Source organism: Lissotriton vulgaris, chromosome 2_1, assembly GCF_964263255.1.
Source record: "Lissotriton vulgaris chromosome 2_1, aLisVul1.2, whole genome shotgun sequence".
Lineage (NCBI taxonomy): Eukaryota > Metazoa > Chordata > Amphibia > Caudata > Salamandridae > Lissotriton > Lissotriton vulgaris.
This window is the reverse complement of record NC_141687.1, coordinates 1,617,537,095-1,617,559,854: the sequence shown is the minus strand read 5'-3', so window position 1 is coordinate 1,617,559,854 and position 22,760 is coordinate 1,617,537,095. Positions and strand designations below refer to the sequence as shown.

Here is a 22,760-nt window from a genome sequence, read left to right as displayed (position 1 = left end):
TTATCTTCGATCGTCTCTTTCCAAGCTTACCATAGCTGTCTAACTTCCTGTTTCGTTTTCAGGGCACTTTCCATTTTGTTACACCAGCTACCATCTCTTCTCTGTTAATTCCCTTATTGATGTATCTGCTGTCAACGCGGTTTTACATGCCATTCCAAACTGTGTTTTCTGTCAATGGACAATTATTATTTCTGCTCATTATGCGGCCTAAAAAGGTCATTGCAAATATTTGAAGAGTGACTAATATTTCTGAGCCAACACCCACAAGGGTGTGCGCCCCCGCCTTAACAACAATTAGCATTGTGAAAACCACAGCTTCCTCATTTCTTCCCAAAGAATCTGCACTAAGGCGTACACTAGCTGACCTCAGACATTGTGCAAGGTCAGATAGACTGAAATGAGAAATAGGTGTAGTCAACAGGAAAATATGAGTCCAGGAATTCATAAAGTAAAACAAACATTATGAAGAAAAGACAGGCACCACAGTTGAACGAAGTGGGTTGTGAAAGTGAGTAGAAGAAGCACAGATAATGTTCAAAGTGTGAGATGGTCCCTCTTTAAATCCGGCTCCAAAACAATATTATTAGTCGCTGTCTCTTGTTCCAGTGAGATCAAATGTACGAAAAGAGATGTTTACCCAAAACATAAATGTATTTCTCAAATGTGTATCAAGAACAGACATAATGAAGCTTGAGACTGCTTTCGAAGATGTGATGTGCCTGTTTAAAGGAATCTTACATGGGGACAGTGGTGTCCTGTCAGGCAGAATGCAGCTGTCATGCATATAGTCCAGAAAACAAGGCCATGCCCTCTAGGTAAATTCTAAACAAAAAGAAGATATACAATTCTATCTTTGTAGCTTAGAGGCTCAATAAGCGTAATCTAAGAAGCTCCCCTTAAACAAATCCAATGCATACTGGCACTGGCCAATGGATGTACCTAACCATACATTCAACCAGTAAACACATGTACAGGAGTGACTGGGACATGTTTATTTATTTCAGAAGTTTTATATCGCGCAAACATGACCCATCAGTGTATCAGAGCGCTGTACATATAGCAGTCAAGTCATACAAACAGGGAAAAAAGAGAAAATGACAGGCAAGAAGGAATAAGCAAGGGGTGATACAAATACAATATACCAATCAGCCTGGCAGATCCAAGTTCCAGAGGTTTCCACAGGAAAAAAGTCAAGCGACTTCAGGACTACTAGTGAAGGAATCTATTCATCAGAAGCATTTTTAGATCTTCTTTGAAGGAGGTAGTTGAGGGGTTTGTCCGTTATTCTGCTAACATTCGCATAGTATGGTTGAAGGTTGAGCCGGGACAGGTTTCTAGGCGTACTATTGGGAATGTCATGTGACATCTCCTGCAGGTTCTCATTCCCCATGTATGGGAATGTACATAGTTATGATTTCCGCGTAGGAGGAATGGAGCTAATATCGCAAATACGCGTTTCTTTTTCGTGTTTCCCGTTTCTTTTTAACTGCAGAGAAAACATATTCCACTACACTCAACAAATATCAAAACATCCACGATGGGAAAAGTACAGTTTGTAGACCACAGTCACAAACGAACAAGCTATCCCTATCTTTTAACACCAGCTTCCCACCCCTTGCCTGGGATTTCCCCACATTCTTGAAGGGAAATCCACAGTAGTGAAGCAGTTTTAAACTTGCCAGGAATCTTTTTGTGAATTCCTTGCAGATGTTGTATTCGGCAGGAAACCTATTTTAACATTCGAAATATATATTAGCGAATATGTCCAACCGTAATTTAGAAAGAAAACAAGTCATATTTAAGTGTTTTTAAGGACGGTCTAACAGTAATTACATGCATTGGAAGTGCTGCATGTCATGTTCCATGCAGCTCATGGCTGAGGTTATAGTAACACCTCCTTCGAAAACCTAAACCTTATGCATTTTATCGTCGATACTGAAATTCGGCATACCTTTGACTATACTCTCTCTTACCCTACGGTTACCAACAGGTAGGGTTCAGTAATAGTCAGCAATTGCGGGATTACTTTTATATTTTAGTTTGTTTCTGCATAGGTTTCAGTAGTGAAAAGTGTGTGCCTTTTCCTTCTTAATTTTGTCAGAATGCAATTTTGTGTATTCCTAACGCAAATCGCCAAGGACCATTTATAACGTTCTGCTTCGAATTCCACTGTGGAAGGTTGTTGATGAGGGCATTATTCAAAATAGCGGAGCAGCGAAAGTGCATGGAAGCTCTGCGTGGCACCTACTGTTAAGATTCTGCAACATCTTTCTGCATTACAAATTGAGTCTACAGAGTTGCTACTGTCTTTACGACCAACTGCAAATTTATAATATTTGTGAATGCGGCAGAATGAGTGTGACCCAACTAAAAATAAAAAGCCAGAATACTGTGACAAAATAGGGGTATTTCATGAAAATAACTAGCTGGTTTGTGGGTACTAAAGTAGTAAATTTATTGCAATGTACAAGCAAATAATTTTAACAGCATTGTATTTTGTAAAATAATGTGTATGGGGGCAAAATGTATTTACTAAAAATCAAAAAGATGTCTTAACAGTAAAAATTGCCATGTTACAAAAATAATAAGTGGGCATTTCTGTGGAAATTTACTAATTATTTTAGGTGGAAAGCCAGACAAGGACGAACAGTGTATTTACTGAAAATGACAAGTTGATGGTTTGGACACAAAGTAGTGTGTGTATATATATATATATATATATATATATATATATATATATATATATATATATATATATATATATACATACACACAGCGTCAGCAATTTTACTGTTTAGCGTTATTTGCACAGTACCCTTTCGCCTTCATTAATGAACTGAATCATGCAATTTATGGCGTGTATTGGTGACAAATAGCTCACCACCTACCTCAGCCAGAACCCGCCCACCAACACGACGGACCCCAACGAAGCAGCCCGCAACCTCACACAGTGGCTCACCGACTGCGCCGATGACCTCGCACCACTGAAGAACACTCCCCGCAAATCCGGCAGCAGGAAAGCCTCGTGGTTCACCAACGACCTCAAAGACTCCAAGAAAACCTGCCTGACCCTCAAGAAAGCCCGGCGCCGCGACCAGACAACAGAAAACATGTCGGCCCTCAAGAACGCAACCCGCAAACACCACCAGCTGATCCGCACCACCAAAAGGACAACATTCAAAGAACGACTGGACAACAACACCCACAACAGCAAGGAACTCTTCAGCATCGTGAAAGAGCTCTCCAACTCCAGCGCCTGCAACAACGACATCAGACCCTGGCAAGACCTCTGCGACTCACTCGCCTCGTTCTTTCACCGCAAGATCGCTAACATACACAACAGCTTCGGTGCACAGACCACCGCAAACGCAACCACCGAACCAGCACCCCCCCACCACCACCCTCCGCACCTGGACCTCAGTCAGCACCGAAGACACCACCCGCACGATGAACACCATCCACTCCGGCTCCCCTACCGACCCATGCCCACACCACATCTTAAACAAAGCCGACTCCATCATCACACCCCAACTCCGGGAATTCATTAACAGCTCCTTCGCATCCGCTACCTTCCCGGAGAGCTGGAAACATGCCGAACTCCGCACCCTCCTGAAGAAACCCACTGCCGACCCCACGGACCTCAAGAACTTCCGCCCCATCTCGCTCCTCCCTTTTCCTGCCAAAGTCATCGAGAAGACCGTCAACCAACAACTCTCCGCCTTCCTCGAGACAAACGGATCCCTCGACCCCTCGCAGTCCGGTTTCCGAGCAAACCACAGCACCGAGACCGCCCTCATCGCAGCTACCGACGACATCAGGTCCCTGCTCGACAACGGGGAAACAACTGCCCTCATCCTCCTGGACCTCTCAGCAGCCTTCGACACCGTATGCCACCGCACCCTGATACTGCTCCTCAGAAACACCGGAATCCAAGGAACGGCCTTGGAGTGGATCATCTCGTTCCTCGCTGGAAGAACCCAGAGAGTCCGCCTCCCCCCGTTCTGATCCGCGGCCACCGAAGTCATCTGCGGCGCCCCGCAAGGATCCTCGCTCAGCCCCACCCTCTTCAACGTCTACATGACCCCCCTCGCAGCCATCGCACGCCAACACAACCTTAACATCATCTCCTATGCGGACAACACCCAGCTGATCCTCCCCCTCACCAACAACCCCGCCACCGCCAGAGCCAGCCTCCAGGAAGGAATGAAAGACGTCGCAGAATGGATGAAGCTCAGCCGTCTGAAACTGAATTCTGACAAGACGGAAGTACTCATCCTGGGACCATCCCCCTCGGCCTGGGACGATTTCTGGTGGCCCCCTGCCCTGGGCACCGCCTCCAACGGACCATGCACGCTACCTGGGCTTCATCCTGGACTCCGCCCTCACTATGACCAAGCAAGTCAACACCGTCTCGTCTTCCTGTTTCAACACCCTGCGCATGCTCCGAAAGATCTTCCAGTGGATTCCCACCGAAACTAGGAAAACAGTCACCCAGGCCCTAATCACCAGCCGGCTGGACTACGGGAACACCCTCTACTCTGGAACCACAGCCAAACTCCAGAAAAGACTCCAGCGCATCCAGAACGCTTCGGCACGACTCATCCTGGACATCCCCCGCCACAGCCACATCTCCGCCCATCTGAAAGACCTGCACTGGCTCCCCGTCAGCAAGAGGATCATGTTCAGACTCCTCACCCACGCACACAAGGCACTCCACGACATGGGCCCCAAATACCTCAACAGCTGCGTCTCTTTCGACACACCCACCCGTCAGCTCCGATCCGACGGCCTCGCCCTCGCCACCGTCCCACGAATTTGCAAATCCACCATCGGAGGAAGATCCTTCTCCTACCTGGCGGCCAAGACATGGAAGTCCCTCCCCACACACCTACGGCTGACCCAGGACCATCTCTCCTTCAGGAATCAACTCAAGACCTGGCTGTTCGAACAGTAGCATCCCCCCCCCCCCTCCGAGCGCATTGAGACCCTAGCAGTGAGTAGCGCGCTTTACAAGTTTGATTGGTTGATTAAATTGGTGTACTATATTCCAAATCAGCACCACACCCTTTAATTGCAAGTAATTTCCTGCTTGTACAGTCCTTTTTCATTGTTGTTTGTTCTCAGATTTGTGTCAGCCAATGTATGCATTTTATTTCTTTCACTTTAAAAGTAGACTGCTCCCACCATGGCGTCATGTGATCAAGGCCTCTGGGCAGGCCGAAACGTCATGCTGAATAAAGATACTACTGCTCACCTGCACATTGTGGTCATCTCCTCGTTTCTGATCCTCGTGTTGCCTCCGGGAGAGGGGGTGCGGAGATTTGGATTGAGTTGTACGTATATATATATATAAATAAATAAAGGTGACCGACGCCTCTATCGAGAGCCTGGGTAACCCACTCGGAATCAACACGGAAGAAGAGGAGTGCACAGAGATCCAACGGGGAGACACCAGCAGTGAGTGAGCGGGACGCTGTGGGGGAGGCGTCTGTGTGAATCCGTGACGCTGCGGAGGCAGCGCGGGAGGAACGGGGACGCGACACGAACAGAACCTGCATACATGAACCGTTTGACAAGTGAAGTCGAAAGTGGTGATTCAACCGCATAGCGAGAGCCTGGATGTGGTAAAAGACTGAATTTTATGAAACGCTGGCGCGGAGTAACGCTAATAGTCTATCACACTTGGTTGACACCACACGCCCGAAAATCTCAAAAACCTAAGGCAGAAACTATCTAAACATTTGAATATTTCGACTGGGCATCAACAAGTTGAATGGGAATTTGATAAATAAGATAGAACGATATATTGTAATCCTCGAATATGCAAAAATAAGAGGAGAAGCAGTTAAAGAGGAAATTGTCTCTTTCTGGGAATCGTTGGGACAATCCTATAAAAGAAAATTACAACACCAGAGCAAAATAGCAAATAATTAAGAAAATTCAGTAACCTCTCTCACACAGATGGCGGATAAATCTAGGAATCGCCAACAAAGGGCATGCGATCTACTTAATGATGACGAAACCCTTCCCTCCACACATACCAACACGGGAGGAACAGCTGGAGGGAAAGATAAGGAGAAAAGAACAATATTAAACATCACAAGAGAATTGCAGCAGAATCGGATACTGGATATCAATAAATGGTGGGAGAAAACAACTTTAGAAAAATATATTGAGTTTAAGAGAGTTCCAAGAGGACTGCGCATACTCATTATGCCCACATTAAATGACCTTGATCCAGACCTGATAAAATTATGGCAACAAGACACCAATGAGTGCTCATTTATATTATTGAGAACACTAATTATAAATGCGGAGAGAAAACTAGATAAAATCACAAGCATCATTCAAGCATTGGAGCAGGAACTGGCAAAAATCCCTGTAACAGAAGAAAATGAACTGATTGACGCCATGGAAAAGAAAATTAACAAACATGAGGCGGAGGTAGAGAAGCGAAAAGCAAGTAAATTTACAAGGGATAGAATGGATTATGCCAATGGTCGAATTTATACTTTTGCCCGCAAGTATGATACATTAAGAAGTAGGGTTGTAATGGACAAATGCGCAGGAACATCAATAAATATAGATGCAATAGATAGCTCAAAAGTGAGCTCTGCGGATGAGGATGCCACAACAACCCCACTGGATTTTCGCGGGGAAATCCAATTGGCACAAATGATAACGCGACAACGAGGGGGAGGCAGAAACAACACGTGGGGGAGAGGTCAAACAAAATCACAGCCAAAACCACAAGTAGGAGAAGTAGAAGAAGGAGCAAGATCAAAGAAATGAAAAGGAAAATAGAAAAATCTTGTAAAAAAAAGTGGGAGTAATCCAAATGGTAATCTGGTCGTGAATATATCTGACAGACAATTAACTACAAGTCAGTTAAAACTTCTAAATCGAGGACTCTCTTACTGTCCAAATAAAGACATTGACATCCCCAATGCAGGCATTGATCTCTATAAATTTTGCAGGAAAATCAAGCTCAAGAAATACTTTTTAGAGAAAAAACCTCAATTGAACATTCGCAAACCGGAAGATACAGATCCTTCCATAATTACCCGGAAAGATTTACAGACACACAGAATATTGATGTCACTTGAAGTTGATGAATAATCAGATATGGAGAATTACCCAGACCCCCTCACGGCGGATATTGAATTTTGTAGGACCGTAGGATTGACAACAAATAAAGGAGGTGGAAGTGGTTTAAAGAAACAGTCAAGATTTTGTCCGCAGTTACCACCAGGAAATAAAATCGATTTATTCCACGAAATGATGGTGGAACAAATTATGAAAATACCGGGAAGATCAACCACGAAGAAAAACAAAGGTCCCAAAAAAAAGACAATGAACCTCTCACCTGATGAATATCGGGCAATCACAGAATTAAAAAATGACCCGACAATAATAATAAAATCTTCGGATAAGGGAGGCAACATTGTAGTCCTAAATGTCACGGACTACATCAGTGAGGCAAAACGACAACTGGGGAACGAAGATCACTATGAGCCATTAAAGAACAATCCAACCGAGGAGTGGACAAAAGAATACCATTCCCTCCTCTTAAGCTAGAAAGAAAAGGGCCTAATTGTCTTCGATGAATACTCTTATCTCAAAACGGATAACCCAATTACAGCCACTATATATTTTTTGCCAAAAATTAATAAATCCACCAAAAATCCGCCAGGCAGACCAATAGTGAGCTCTATTGGGTCACTATTAGAGAACACTTCAAGATTCATCGACATCTTTTTGATGAATTATGTGACCAAACTACCGTCTTACCTAAGGGATACAATGGATTTTTAAAATAAAATCAGCCAAATTGAATGGAAACCCGGATATCAGATGACAACTATAGACGTGTCGTCACTCTATACGTCTATACGCCATGAAGATGGCATAGGAGCTGTGATGAAATTCCTGGAGGGAAGGTCTATCAGCTACTTGGAACATTCTGCTATGTTAATAGACATGTTGACATACTGTCTGAAACACAACGTTTTCCTGTTCTTGGGCAGCCTGTACTTACAAAAGCATTGTACGGCAATGGGGACATCTTTTGCCCCCACGTATGCCAACCTTCTGATGGCACTGTGGGAGACGGAAATTGTAGAGGAAGAAAAAAGACAGGATTCAAGTATAATAACATGGTGTCGATTCATCGACGATTTGTTTGTGATTTGGGACGGAAGTCCAGAAAGCCTACAGATTTTCATCACGTCTTTGGAAGATAATAAATATAATCTCCATTTCACATCAAATATAAGTAACATCAATATAATTGTTTGGGATGTCGAACTTTTCATTAAGAACAACAAGTTGTGCACTAAAATACATCGAAAGCCGACATCCTGCAACAGTATCCTTCAAGCAAATAGTGGACATCCGATAAAGCTCAAATGGAGTATACCTTATGGTCAAATGCTCAGAGCGAAAAGGAACTGTTCGGAAATGGATGACTTGGAATTGGAAATAGATTTGATGAGTAATCGCTTTCTGGAAACCTTGGATGTATTAACAGCAAAATCGAGAATGAATTTGAAACAACGGAATGATCTATTGATACCTGCTGAAAAAGAAAAGACAGATGATACAACACGCCTAATCATGGATTATAATAACCAAAGCCAGGATCTGAAAAGAATAATAAGCAGGAATTGGAAAGTTCTTTTATTAGACGACACCTTAAAAGAAAATATAACATCCCATCCTTGTATCACCTACAAGAAAACAGCTTCCTTACGAGATATTTTAACTCAGAGCCATCTTGAGATAAAACAACCTAAAGCAATATCTTGGTTAAACACTCCTGGATTCTGGAAGTGCAGGAAATGTAAAGCTTGTGACCATGGTGTGAACATCTCTGAATACATATTGCTGAATGGGAGATCTGAAAAAATCATAGACCACATAACTTGTGAATCCCAATATGTAATCTACAGATTGATATGCCCGTGTGGAAAGCCTTATATAGGGAGCATGATCAATAAATTGAAATTGAGAATCTTACAACATCTTCGTGCGATCAAGAACATTGGCCCAAATTACCCAATGGCCAAGCACTTCAATGAATATCATCAGGGCGATTGTAATAAGCTACGATACTCTGGTATTAAAATCATAAAACCCACGGAGAGATGTGGCGACCGAACATTGAAGTTGCGCAAAATGGAATCAAGAATGATCATGGCAATGGAACAGAGCACCCACATGAACACAATCTGGACGCAGAACTGTATGTACATTTGTAAATATCAGCACAAGTTCACAAACTTATAACATTTGTAAATATTTAGAAAACTTCTTGTTGCGATGTATAACTAGTTGTAAATAGGGTGTAAATATGGACTGATCCTTTTCCTGTATAGTTAACACTTGCACACAAACTTAGAAAATAGAAATGTATAATTTTGAACTATTATCAGTAGAAAAGGTTCTTTTCAGGTTTTTCATATATCTTTATATTTTAAGACCCTCGAACTCCGAGCCCTTGTGTGTAAAAAAGATAACTTGTATTTGCGCATTAGTCCCGATAATATGGACAACTTTAGAATTTTAGACATCAGATCACTATCTGGATGTCACACATGGGGGTTGAGAATTAGAGGGAACATTTGACATAACTCTATGAATTCTGGAAAGTGAATACTTAAAACACAAAATGGATGTGTATACATCAATCTGAATAATAACCAAAACAACAAAAAAATAAAAAAACATAAAGTGGTGGGATTTGTAAATAGCCTGTAGTACTCTAGAAAAACCTGATAGTCTAAGTAAAATTTTGGAGTATTTTTTAATACGTTTTTAGTGATTCTTTATGTACTTTAAGTGATAGGACTATCTGAGGACTTGGGGTGAATACATGAAAAACTACCCTCCAATGAAATATGCATTTTCTAAAAAGATTGACTTTAATGGGATGATCGCATGTTTTTGTATTTTCATGTATAGAAATTCTGGAACAATTTTTTCACTTCATCGTTTTTTACTTAATGTACTTTACATGAAAAACGGAAATGAAATGGTGCCAGTACTTTACTTTTCATGCAAAATGAAAACGAAAATGAAAACAGAAAATAACAATGAAAAAATGGTGGCGAAATCGGTCCATTATGTGAGAGAGAGGTTATCTGTCTAGTGTTTTTTAAGACATAGAAAAGGCTACTTGCACGTGAACACTTTAAAACCACTCTAGACGCCTAAGGACTCTATGGTCCAGTTGAAGGCTTGGTGTAGCCGAAACGCGTAGGCCGTCCTGTAATTTGCACTTTTTGCACATGATGTTGTAAAATAAAATTAAATTAAACTTATCTGCTGCGGTGCTGTGACTTTCTTGCTGGAAGGGGAGGAGGCGGAAGGAATCGAAGATATATATCATGTGACCAAGGGCCCACGAGCCCGAAACGCGTCGTGCTGTTGTTGCCTCACCTGCACAATAAAATTTAACCCGAAGCCAGATCCTGTGGTCCGTCTCTCCCTTCTTGCTTCGCCGATCGTGGGAGATTGGAAGAGGCGTTGCTGTTGTGTATATATATATATATATATATATATATATATATATATATATATATATATTCTTCACCAAACGCCCCAAATTTGCCGAACAACTTGCGGGCGGGTGTCGTTGCCGTGACAGGGGCAGTCACGTAAACATTTTTACCAACACACTCCACGGACTCTCCAACTTCAGATTTCCAATTTCAAATATAAATATAAATATATATATATATATATATATATATATATATATATATATATATATATATATATATCCAGCTGATATTTATGTGGTGATGCATATTGAGGCCGTTATGGTATACCTTCCTTTGATGAACATAGTACTTTCTTGCTGCTGAGGTGGTTATGTTAGGACTCCTAGGGCATTTTGTGATTTTCATTGCTAGATTTATATGAGCTCCTTACCACGGCATATAATAATTGTGAGGACTGAACCAGCATCATAGACCTCATCTAAGCGATATGGTACAATATGAACCTGTGCAATCACTGTAAACTGAGCTGCAGCTCTTCTGTTTAGTTCGAAGTAGAACTGGAAAAAAATTAAAGTAAAAGAAAGGCAGAAGTGAAGGCAGATGTTTGGCCATTTTGAAAAATGACAGGACATATTAAACGCAGACCAGGGTCACTGGACCTGGCTCAACATCTTACGGTTTTAAAGTCAAAAACTTTGAAAACGTGTTTTGTGACATGCGTATATTGCTACAGCTAGCTCAAATATGTCATGCGAGTGTTGAGGAGAGCACCCACTCCCCTCCCTGCAGTGCATCTTGAAGGCTCACGCTGACATCTCAGGTCAGACACCGTGGGTGTGGCAGGTCTAGATGACAGTATTAATTAAGGAACAAACCGATGCGAAACCTAACATGTTAAAAAAATATTTCAGGACGTCCTCAGAAAGGCATGGTATAAGAGACAAGAATTGCAACCCTTCACCCCACCCCCCACGTAACTATCACTATAGCAGGCTTGCGCAAGGTCTAGCCTTGGTGAGAACGTCTCTTCCAAGCCAGGTTAATGTGATTAATATAGTCATGTTTAAGCTGACTAAGCACTTTCTAGTCACGTGTGATCTGTTCTTATTGGTCACCCTCTCAAGCTTGTCATATGATTCAGTCCGTCTTCTTTATGTTAAATTAGACTAATTCTTCTGATACAGATCGATAAACAGTATGATGTGAGTTTTACCAAGACGTAAAAACAAAATCCTATTCCAAAGGGAATAATTTGCTGGTTAGTTGTACAACAATTGTCCTATTTAAGTGCCTGTCTAGCGCAACTGCAAACTGTCATTGTGCAACTGATCCATTTTAACACCATGCTACTGAACAGGTCGGTCATGTAACAAAGTCATGGAGTCAGAAACTCAACAGACGCCATCAGTTAGGAAACGTCCTTCTCTCAGACTGCCACCCTACAATTACAAAGAGCAGTGACTCAAGACTGTAGACCTGTGTTATATAATTAACAATAGATGCTGGCGAAGCTCCGGATTTTTGGATTAATCAGAGAATAGGAGCTACTGAGGTACATCAAGGAGATGGAATATAATTTGTTGCAAAGCTAGACATACCCAAGTGTGAGCATTTATAGGTCACCAAATATAACCGCCCTGTAATATATTTAGCCTGTAATACTTTCTTGATTGCTCCTAATATAATATTGTGATTTCAGGCTAAACTAGTGTTGTGTATCATATGCTACAAAACAGGGATGGAAGGACACTACACACTATGTCAAATGCTATCTGATTTCACAGAGCAGTAGGAACTAAGCATTCACAAATCTTTCAATATTATTTTACAATATGTTCTCCTTTGTAAAACGATTGCCTCTTCAAGGACTTCTCAAACTGTTAACAAAACTTTTAAGCAAGTAATTCGAGAAAGGGTAGATTTATGGTACTATTGACTCTGGAAACCGCAAGTAACTCCAGCCAGAAGCTTCTATTAAGACAACCAAGGGAGACCCAATTCAGAGATCTGCCAGGTACGACTGAGCATACCATCAAAATACTCTTCTTTGCACAGGCACAAAACCTGAAGCGATTCATATAGCCCAATACTGAACATATGTGCTTTTTGCAGAGCGATTTAAATGCTACAACTAGAATGTTTCACATCAGTATTTTGTGGTTCTGACGAACTACAAATTTGATGATACTGAAGAGAACAGACCATGTACTACACCGCTTTTTTAGTAGGGTCGGCATCCTTATTTATTTTATTTTATTTAGAGTGCTTTAAAAAGAGTGCACATGACCCAAGGGTATCAGAGCACTGTACATAGGTTGAATCCTTACATTATTTATAGGGTTTAAATCATTAGTTTATGCCAAACCAACATTCCACCTTTTTAGTTTTGACATTTATGATGCTTGTGCTATTTATGATGAACATACTGTATTCTGTACTTACTATAATGGATATGGGTTAACCATTGGCTTCTTTTGATCTATAATCTTTAGATATTGACTTGAAACATTCTACATTACATCTTGAATCAGCCCAGCTCAGTATTTTAGTTCCACAGTTTTTTTATTGGCTCTTTTGGTATATCTTTAAGCCTACATTTGAATGCATGAAGAACTATTTTACATCTGAACTCCGTTGGTGAGCAGACCAGTAACACCTGGAAGCAAGCATGGACAAAAGCATCTGAAAAATACATGATAAAGCAAATAAAGTGACTCATTTTTTCTGTAGCATCTATTTGTCAGATGCCTTTGCCTGGGTTGTAGCCAATAGTTTTGATGTATTTATGGCTTGCACTCACTCAATCGCCATGCCAAACAAACACCACGCCTACTGGCTTTGCCACTGCTTGTTATAAAATGCCTATAGTTATTTAATTATCCTCTGGAGGTTCCACATAATCTCAACTTTATGTGGGACCTAACTATTTATTTTACTCCAATATACCCCATTCCAACTTCTATTTAGGTTCATATCGACGGCTTCAGTTTTCCAAGATTTTTATTATAATACTAGTTGGCTACTTTGCCTTTGGCACTGAGCAAAAAATTTAAAGCACTTTGCGAGCAATTAAATTTCCATGGATAGTTGGATACTGAAAATGGAAGCTGTTCAGAGCAAAGACAGTAAAACTGGAAAAGATTGGAAGAGTAAGCAGCAATAATAGAACTATTCCAAAGGGTCGCTTTAGGAAATAGAGAGGCAGGGCATTCCAAAGGTGGGAACCACGACTATGAAAGTTGAACAAAAGTAAAGAAAAGTTACTTTGAGATGTTTCAGAGACCCAAGCGTGGCTATTTGAGGCAGATTAGACAGACTGCTGACACAGTTCGTTGTAATTTACCATTTTCCCCTGTCATCTGGTTTTTCATGGTTTCAGTGCAAGGGTGTTCATGGCTCATAGGTTTCCTTGGACAGCCCTTGACCATACATAGATTTCAGAGGGCTTTGGGCAAATTGCTTCTTCTGTAGAGGATGTGGCCCAACGGCTAGGGCAGTCGACCTCAAATCTGGGGAACCGGTTTCGAGTCTCTGCAAGGGCTCACTACATCCTGTGATTCTGGGCAAATCACTTAATCTCCCCGTGCCTAACAAAAATGAATATGTCCTCATGTAACCCAACTAGTGCACGTGTAAAGTCCTCCGATACCTTCGGGTCAAGTTTGTGCTGTATAAAACTCCAGAAAAAAACTGATAGCAATACAACTATTACTGAGATTGAATACCTCATTCTCAGTTACCTCTATAATTGAAGTAACTGAGAATGAGGACCATGGCCCGAGTCCAACATTTTTGGCAAAAGGCAGTTGTCATCACTTATTGAGAAATCAAGTTTTATTAACCAAAATGCATTGAAATCATTGCATATACACATCAAGATGCCAAAATTATAAGTATCAAGTGCTATACTTGGTCAAACACAAATCAAAACGATAAAAAGCATAAGTTTATGATGTCCTAAAATCCAAGTCTATGTAGTAGAATAAAGTTAGTAGAGGATTTTATTATGGTAAATTTACTCATTCCTGAAGTTGATGTTCTAAAAAAAAAAGCGGAAGAAAGAGCTGGATCCTGTTCTCAGACCTTGTCTGAAACTTAGTAAGTGAATTGAGGGGAAATGACGACCAACAGTTTAGGGCTTGCTAGGATTGCCTACCTTGATTTTCATGTTATATTCGTTATCCCGTTCTAAGTCCTTAACAAGAACTTTGTGAATTGATAGTTAAGGATGGTATCTGACAGATCAAAACATACTATTATTGTACGCCTACATGAGCGAATGTTACACTGAATAAAGGTGTGGAGAAGTAGCTCCCTCCAGTCCTTCATAAGGACTGGACCTATACGCACAAGTTGGATTAATTCTTGCTTTGCCAACCCACATAATCTCCCATTCATGATTTCACTATTCCTAAACCATGGTATAGTATGGTTAAGTGAAAGAAGATGACTAAATCGAAAATTCAGTATTTTTTCTTTTAGAAAGGATGAATATTCTATTCCAACGTATGGCTGGTCTTTTTAAAATGATACAACTATTCAGCAGCATCCTTGTGTTTGTTCATTTTGTCAGTGCCTCTTTATCCTGGTTTAGTGAGTTTTTTCATCACACCACTCAGTAAACTTGTAATGATTGTATAGACAACTCGCATGTCCCAAAGAGACTTTATCTAGATTGATTCCAGAGAGGTTTTCAAGTACATCCTTGCAGTTGAATGTTCCTCGCCTTTTTGTCATTTCAGACCATAGCAGTTTGTTAAGCGATTTTTGTGTTGATGCTCTTTAATTGTTGCAGCATGTTATGAAGGCCTCCTGTCTGGCTATGTTTTTTTTGAGTATACCAAACTTCAAACGTATCTGCATTGACAACGAGATTCTCCGCAATGCGAAAATGAGCCTATATGTTTTGGAGACTATATTGTCAGGCAATGTTCAGTCCGGCCCGCACATCGCTTCAATTCCATAAGTTAACATTGGGAGCAATTTTGCAGATACATTTTTCATCATTTGTGTCAGGGAAATAACCCTAAGTGTTTTACATAGTTTGAAATGGTGCTGCGAGTGCACATCCTTTCGCTCTAAGCTGCAGCTTTTAGGGCAAAAACAAACTTTTAAAATCGATGATCACCTCAAAATACTTGTACTCATCCATTTTCTCAATTAGTTTAGCTTGGAGAAACCATTTTTTATTTCTCCTAATTTTATTATAAATCACCATAACCTTGTTTTTTTGTAGGTTTACTTCCATTCCATTGATTTAGTACAGTGCTAGAGCGTAAATAAGCCTTTGCAGAACCACTTTGGTTTGGCTTGCCCGTATAATATCATCTGCCTATAACATGTTAGATAGTGCTGGCCACCAACCTTGGCGGCGGAACTGGGAAGAGAATTGACAGCCTCCATGTTGGGGTCACGAAGGCTCAAAAAAGACTGAATAATTGACGCGCTAGAAAGAATCCCTGCTACAGAACTATGTGGGTGTTGATTTTCCTTATTCTGACCATGTGTTGGACTATAATAATTGGATGGCTCTAAAGAGGAAAAATAGTATTTCCAATTGAACCAATTTTGGACATAACTTGCTTTGTTGGACACAGTCAAAAGCAGCTTTGCATTCTACAAAGTAAAGATGTAAGGATAGTTGCTTCTTCACCTGTTGGTCGATGGTAAGGGAGAGAGCTAGAATGTTGATAAAAGTTGGTAAAGCATGTTCGATTTATATGAATTATTTCCTTGTCAATTGCCCACATTATTGGGTCTTGCAGAAGCAAAGTGGCAAAATATTGGGCTTCATTGTAGAGAAGCATTATGAGCCTGTAATTCCTAGGTATTGACCTATCGTCCCCTTCGTAGATGGGGCTGATGATAAAGCCTCTCTAGGAATTTGTCAACATCTCACTCTGCAGTATGTGGTTAAAAACTGGGGACAGTTTGGCAGCCCAGAATGGTGGATTGGTCTTATAAATAGCTTGAGGAATGCTATTCGGCCCTGGTGCAACATCATGAGTCCCTTTTGCTATGTCCCCGATCATTTCAGGCAGTAAATATGATTATGAATCTTCTTTCAAATTTGACCCTGCTGCATGAAGAGCACTATCCAGAACAGTATGGTTACTCAAACCCAAGTTGTTCTCATCTTGAACTCTGAAGATGGCATTCTATATGTCTGGTGGTGGGTTTGATTTCTTATTTCCTGGAAGCCGGCAGAAATGGGATTAAGAAAGGCTACCCATGTTGTTTCAGCAATCTTTGAATTGTTCATAATGTGGGAACTTCTCTTCATCATGTTAATAATTGCCAGACCTTTTTTGAGTTATGCTCCTAGCTAGCATGTAGTACTTTCACCCAAAAGTGAACCTCACTTAAGATTTAAATTTGTATTTGAATTAGTTAGGACTGCTTAGGTTGCTTTGATAATTAGCAGTTTCACTTTTTGGGGAATTTTGGTTTTCTGGTTACATTACATCGGTTATGTACCCTTCACAACACCATTTTTAGGTAGGCAATTTTCTTTTCCTGTGTATTTATTAGGGAGGCTCTCTCTTCTTTTTTCTGTGTCATGTGTCCACATCAACGCTTACTGGTTACAAAGAGGAAATGGAAAGCGGTTAGGATCCGTCCCACGTCCCTAAATCTTAGGCATACAAATGCAGTAGTCTCCTCCCCCACCCACTTTGACAACAGCAGCTTGGTAGCACAAGTCCATGCACCACCTCCACAGCCTGTCATTCCCTGCACCTGGAATAAGCAGTTGTGTAGTCCCCCTCACTTCACAATCACTGCTACCACATGTGGGACTGGACAACTGTCCACCTTTTATCAAGAGATTTCAGAGGTGATGGGATCTCTGGAATAAGAAAGACCACAAGTTTTAGCAAACAACCTCCACATTTCCTATCACTTGTCAAAAACAGTAATACATCCACAAGGCCATGCTAAGGTATTTGAGAAGGGCTTTATGCACTAGGTTGACACTAATTTATTCGGTTCACATGGTCCTGTCAATCTACCAACTCCTTTTTATTGTTTTCAGCAACAGATAACTCCTAAGATACAACCCCTAGATAGCATTTACTACAGAACAACTGATCTGTTAAAAGGCACCTTCTGCTTCCTGGAAAAGTAACCTTGTATCGTCAGCACATGTGTATTTGAATACACCAGCACACCAGACAAGGCCTACAAATTCTTTATATTAGTGGCTCTTCCCCACTTCACTAAAAATCATAATTCTAAATGTGCACTATTAATCAACCCCATTCACAGGCTATGATGCTGCTCTTGCATGTCTTTATATGTTTTTTTATCAAAGTTACAAGAAACAGGATTTAATACCTAATCTAGCCCTGTGTGGGGAGAGCATACTGATCAGCATTATCACATTATGTCCATTTAAATAGTGCTATCAGGATGGTGGGGAACTGTGGCTATTTCATATAATGCCAATATTCATCTCATTCCTTTAATTTCTTGCACTTCCATTTATGAGGCATAAATTCTGATTCGCAAAATACTTCTGTCACAAAGTTTGTCCGCCTCTGATCTCCTATTAGCGGCAATCGGGACAAGAAATTCTGTGCACTTACAAGCTTTTTCCGAAAATACAGCCTAGGTCCGATGCTGTGGGACTCCAATAACCGCTGTGAATGTAAAAAAAGCCCAACACAAAAGACCTTCAGGAACCAATACACCTCTTCGTTTAGCTTCAGCACATGACCCGTACTCTCAAATACTTTACAGCACAAGCTGTATTAAATTTTATCAAGGGAGGTCTACATTAACACTGACACCTAAACAAAGTCCTTCGGTAAAAATACCCTGCTTCTAGGACATTTCACGATGAGACATTCACTGGTGCATGCTTTGTGCCATTGTCTGTCCCGCAGTGAATTCAACATACGTGTTTCCCTTTATTCTGTCTGCTTTTTTTCTTGTTCCTCTTCTCCTGTAATCTCTATGGTTTTGGAGAAAAGTGGCTTGGCACCCTTGATTGGATCAAATGTGGGGGTGGGTCGTAATGTGGCTGTTTTTTTTTGTCCATGCTCTGCGACCCGCCTCGCTTTTGCAGTGTGAGTTTTTTTTTCTGAATCATTAGGAAGGTCGGGGTCAGTGGGAGCTTAACCCTGCTTACTCTATTTTATTTTTATTGGGGGATGGTGGCTACACCAATGCCCCCATTCATGTTTATTTTTAAAGTCTGTACCTGTTGTAATGTCTAATTTAGGGATACATTCTAGGTGATTAAATGACCAGCACAGTGGTGTGCACAGCAAAGGTCTTCGTACCATCTACCTTATACATATGGCTCTTGTGAGTGTGTGCAATAGTAATTACCAAAATAACAAAATGCAGTAAGTGCATCAAAAGTAGTTAGAAGGGGTTGTAACTAAGAACATACAAATACGTCAAACCAATCAAAGTGACAGGCAGCTCACGTCCTTTTTTTGTACAGTGAAGTAGTCATTCTTCTACTTCATTATGTTGAGCTTAGAGAGAATAAACTCTTCTAAAGTATCATTATACTATTAGAGAGACCACATCATTATTTTACAGAATAGGGCCAAAAAAAAAAAAAGATTAAAAAAAAGCTTGTAGTACAAAATAGATTAGTTCATGTCATCTATGCGGTAAACTAAAACAACGCTGTATAGAGAAAAAGGTACAAGCTACATTGGATGGCAATGGACCAGAAAAATCATGCATATGGGTCCTTATAACTTGTCAGGAATGCTTTGAACAAAAGGGGACAAAAACACATGTTTATTCTTTTTTCCCCACAATCAATGCACCAGCTTTCTTTGATCACGCCGTGACTGCAAAATGCCTCCCCCAAAGTATCAAGAGGATACATTCTGAAGTAGGTCTCTAAAGATAGGAAGGGTAAAGTTTTAGAACTAACTTCCCCAAAAACTTGGAGGAGGGAGGGGAGTAAAAATAAATAATACTTATTGCAAATTTGAATTGGGTTTTACATCAGATTTTTTAAATTAAAAAAATGTACAGTTCGTGCAATATAATTGTATGTAGCTGGGTTTTTTAAAAGTACGTTTTCAAGAGCCTCTATTTGTAAATACTATTGTATTTGTTGTTATATTTGTTTTGGGTATTGTTTTGTTCTTTCAAACTGTGCTCCTAGCAGGTTTTTTTCTACAATGTATTATATAAACTAAACTAGCATGGAATTTGACACGGCAATTGGGGACTGAAAATGTGACTTATTTCAAAACATCTATAGTCCAAATTGTATTCTATTATAAATGAGTTGATAACTGGCTGGTATTTTCAAAACTGCGAGTAACTTTATATCCACGTGAAAGTGGGAAAGAATGACATCTGTCTTCAAGAGTAAAGAGTAAACATCATGGTCATTGGTCTACAATGATAGATAGATTGGGTTCTTGGGAAGCCTTTCAGTGCTCTCATATCCGTTAAGTAAGACAATACCTCTATGTAACTAGGAAACGCCACGCCATGTGTGATTAACATCAACACATAGAACTGGCAGAATTACTGCAAGACGCATCACTCTGAATAAAACTTCACGATTTAATTTAATTGTAACTGTTATTCTTGCCTGAATAACTAATACGGGGATTCCACACAGTAGCATGCTCCCCGCGTAGAGTGTGTTTGGACACATTCAGCGTGGTAAGGCGCTATATACTCACCCCTGCCGTACCCAGCCAATTACCTGGATAATAAAAGTGTTTCCCTGAGCGATAGTACCAAAGTGCCATAACTTTATCGGACCCACTGTCACCCGAGGAACTGAGGGCATTAATGAACAAGAATACCCCGGCTGTCACCTAAACACAGGGGGCTCGGTCACGTTAGTTGACAGACAGGGGCCCACAGATACCTCGAGAGCACCACGCCATATGCCCCGCCCCACGCAGCGCGGCTCTCTACCTGAGGAGGAAGCCCAGCTGACAGACGTGCAGGAAGGTCCGGCAGCGCGGGGAGGACAGCAACCTGTAGGAGGTGAAGTCCGACAAGCACAGCTCCGACTCCTCGTCTTCCCGGACTGGCGCCTCCGCGGCCTCCTGTCGCTCATCCGCCCGGTACCAGCCCCAGCTGAAGAGTTGCACGGAGACCGAGGAGAGGCCGAACAGCGCCAGCACCAGCCCGCCCCAGTAGTAGCGGCCCTCGCTGAAGTAGCTCCCGGCCACCCACAGGTCGGCGGCCATGTCGCACAGGAAGGAGCCGGTGCCGAGCAGCGACAGGCACAGGTCTCGGAGCTGGAAGCGCTCCGGCGGCAGGGAGGCGCTCATGGCGCGGGTGCTGCGGCCTCAGGACGGCTCGGCCTGCCCGGTCATGGCGTAGCTTCTGGGCGGCAGGCCCGCTCTCACTTTCGCTGGAGGGGGTGAGCGGGGGTGTGCGGAGGCCTCATATTACCGAGGTCCGCTACAAGGCACCTTGGCTTCAGCTCTCCTAGAGTGAGCACGGCGAGGGCGGGCTAGGCCCGGACGAGGGGGGTGTGGGCAAGCGACGCCAACCTCCATGGCTCCTCCTCAGGTCGCGAGGAAGCGCCCGCGAAGTTATTATCGGATTATAGAGAAGCACCGCTTCTTCAGTATAAGCGTGTACTCTTCAGAACAACTTGGTCCGTATTTGAATCGACAAGAAGAGAATCGCCCGCATGTCTATTGTGAAGGACAGTGGATTTACAAAAAAAGAAGGTTACAGCCCCTGCCGAAGTAGGCGAGGGATTCCCGAGGCACCCTTTTCTCCTAGATTGTGGGCAATTTGGGAGGGAGGAGGGGCGGTGCCTGGGACTGCCGTACGTCCTTTAGCGCGTGTGGGCGACTCGTTTTCCCAATTCCTTTCATTTTCAATTAGAAGAACCTCCCGTTTCACTTCCGTACTAACATATAGGGTAGGCCAAGCAGAACCATAGCTGCCAAGGTTTTAGAATGCCATTTGTGACATTTTAAAAATTTGAGTGAAATTTTGAGTGACATTTCAACGACTATGAGTGACACTTTCTCGCGAGCACAAATCATGCAATGAAGATGAGTGAAACTTCTAAATATCAGAAATTACAGCCATTTGAGCAACAAGAAACTCCAAGAACTTCTTGCAACTGTTGCAGAGCACCAGAAATGGAAGCATACTAACCCTATTGCTCCCTCCTGTAATCGGACTGTACTGTAAACAAATGCATAACCATGAAGCCCTCATGAGTTGAACGCTAGCGCAGGCTTTAGGTCACCAATTCAAAGTCTTTCACAACCTATCTACACCTAAATATCCAATATTCAACATCTGACACCAGCTCCGTGCCTATCACTGCAAACCCAAGCCCACCAGAACACAGTTCCCAAGGAAACCTTTCCCTGTCACTATTGTAACCGGCATCACCAGTTCTACCAAGGCTTTTTGACTCATGACCTCATTTACCCTTAAAGTAGGCAATGAGAGCAACAGAGCAAGAGTATGAGAGAAAAAATCAGGTGTGAGAGAAGAGGACATTATAACACGGAAGGGAAAAAGCCTAAATTAGTTTAAAAAGGGGGTGGGGGCAGTATAAAGGGAGAAGAAATTGAGGGATAAAGGAAGAGGCAACCAGAATGCACAGAAGAAGTGCGTATCTGAAAAGAAAAAGGAGGAAAAACAACATAGTTAAACGTTACAGGTGAGTCATGTGCCCTACCCTAGCTAATCAATTCCTCTCTTATCAATGGTAACTGATTTTGATCACTGTGCAGAAGTACCGTATTGACAGTAGGACTAAGTAGAAGGTTGGGCATGATGGAAATTCTTTAAGAAGGCTGGGCGAGAATGGAAAGTGATGTTGCTTAGACATCTTACTCTAGTCTTTAACCCCTTCGCTGCTCATGACGAGCTCAGCTCGTCATGCAGTAAACTGGTCGTGTGCATGACGAGCTGAGCTCGTCATGAATAATGGGGAAAATCAGTTTTCAGCACAGGAGGGGAATTGCCTTAGCAGTCATGTGGTTAATACATCACTTGCTTCCGGTTGCGAAGTCTGTAGAACGTGCTGTTTTTAGGGTGAGATTTTTGTACCATCTTGACAGCCTTGCTCATAATTGCTAAAATAGATTTTGCTACCTAAACCTTACACCTGCATCAGTCAGTCAGTGCTACCTCATGAAAGACGGGGTGTCTTTCGTTTCCACATTTAGTTGCCACACTTACTTTTATCTCTTGCTGTGTAGTACCTGTAATTTTACAAGCATGATGCATGTGCTATACATACTGACTCAAGCGTGGACTTTAAATCACTTACTTAGA

At 41.7% G+C, this 22,760-nt stretch overlaps 1 protein-coding gene across 1 annotated transcript in view; it reads right to left on the bottom strand.

Annotated features, from left to right (window-relative positions):
- The window catches only part of XKR8 (XK related 8), a 92,396-nt gene extending 70,303 nt beyond the window's left edge, over positions 1–22,093 (bottom strand). The window contains exon 1 of the mRNA XM_086957491.1: positions 20,415–22,093. Within this exon, the coding sequence (XP_086813617.1) occupies positions 20,415–20,776 (362 nt within the window). The 5' untranslated portion in view covers positions 20,777–22,093. The remainder of the gene's footprint in view (positions 1–20,414) is intronic.
- Between the last annotated feature and the right edge of the window lie 667 nt (positions 22,094–22,760).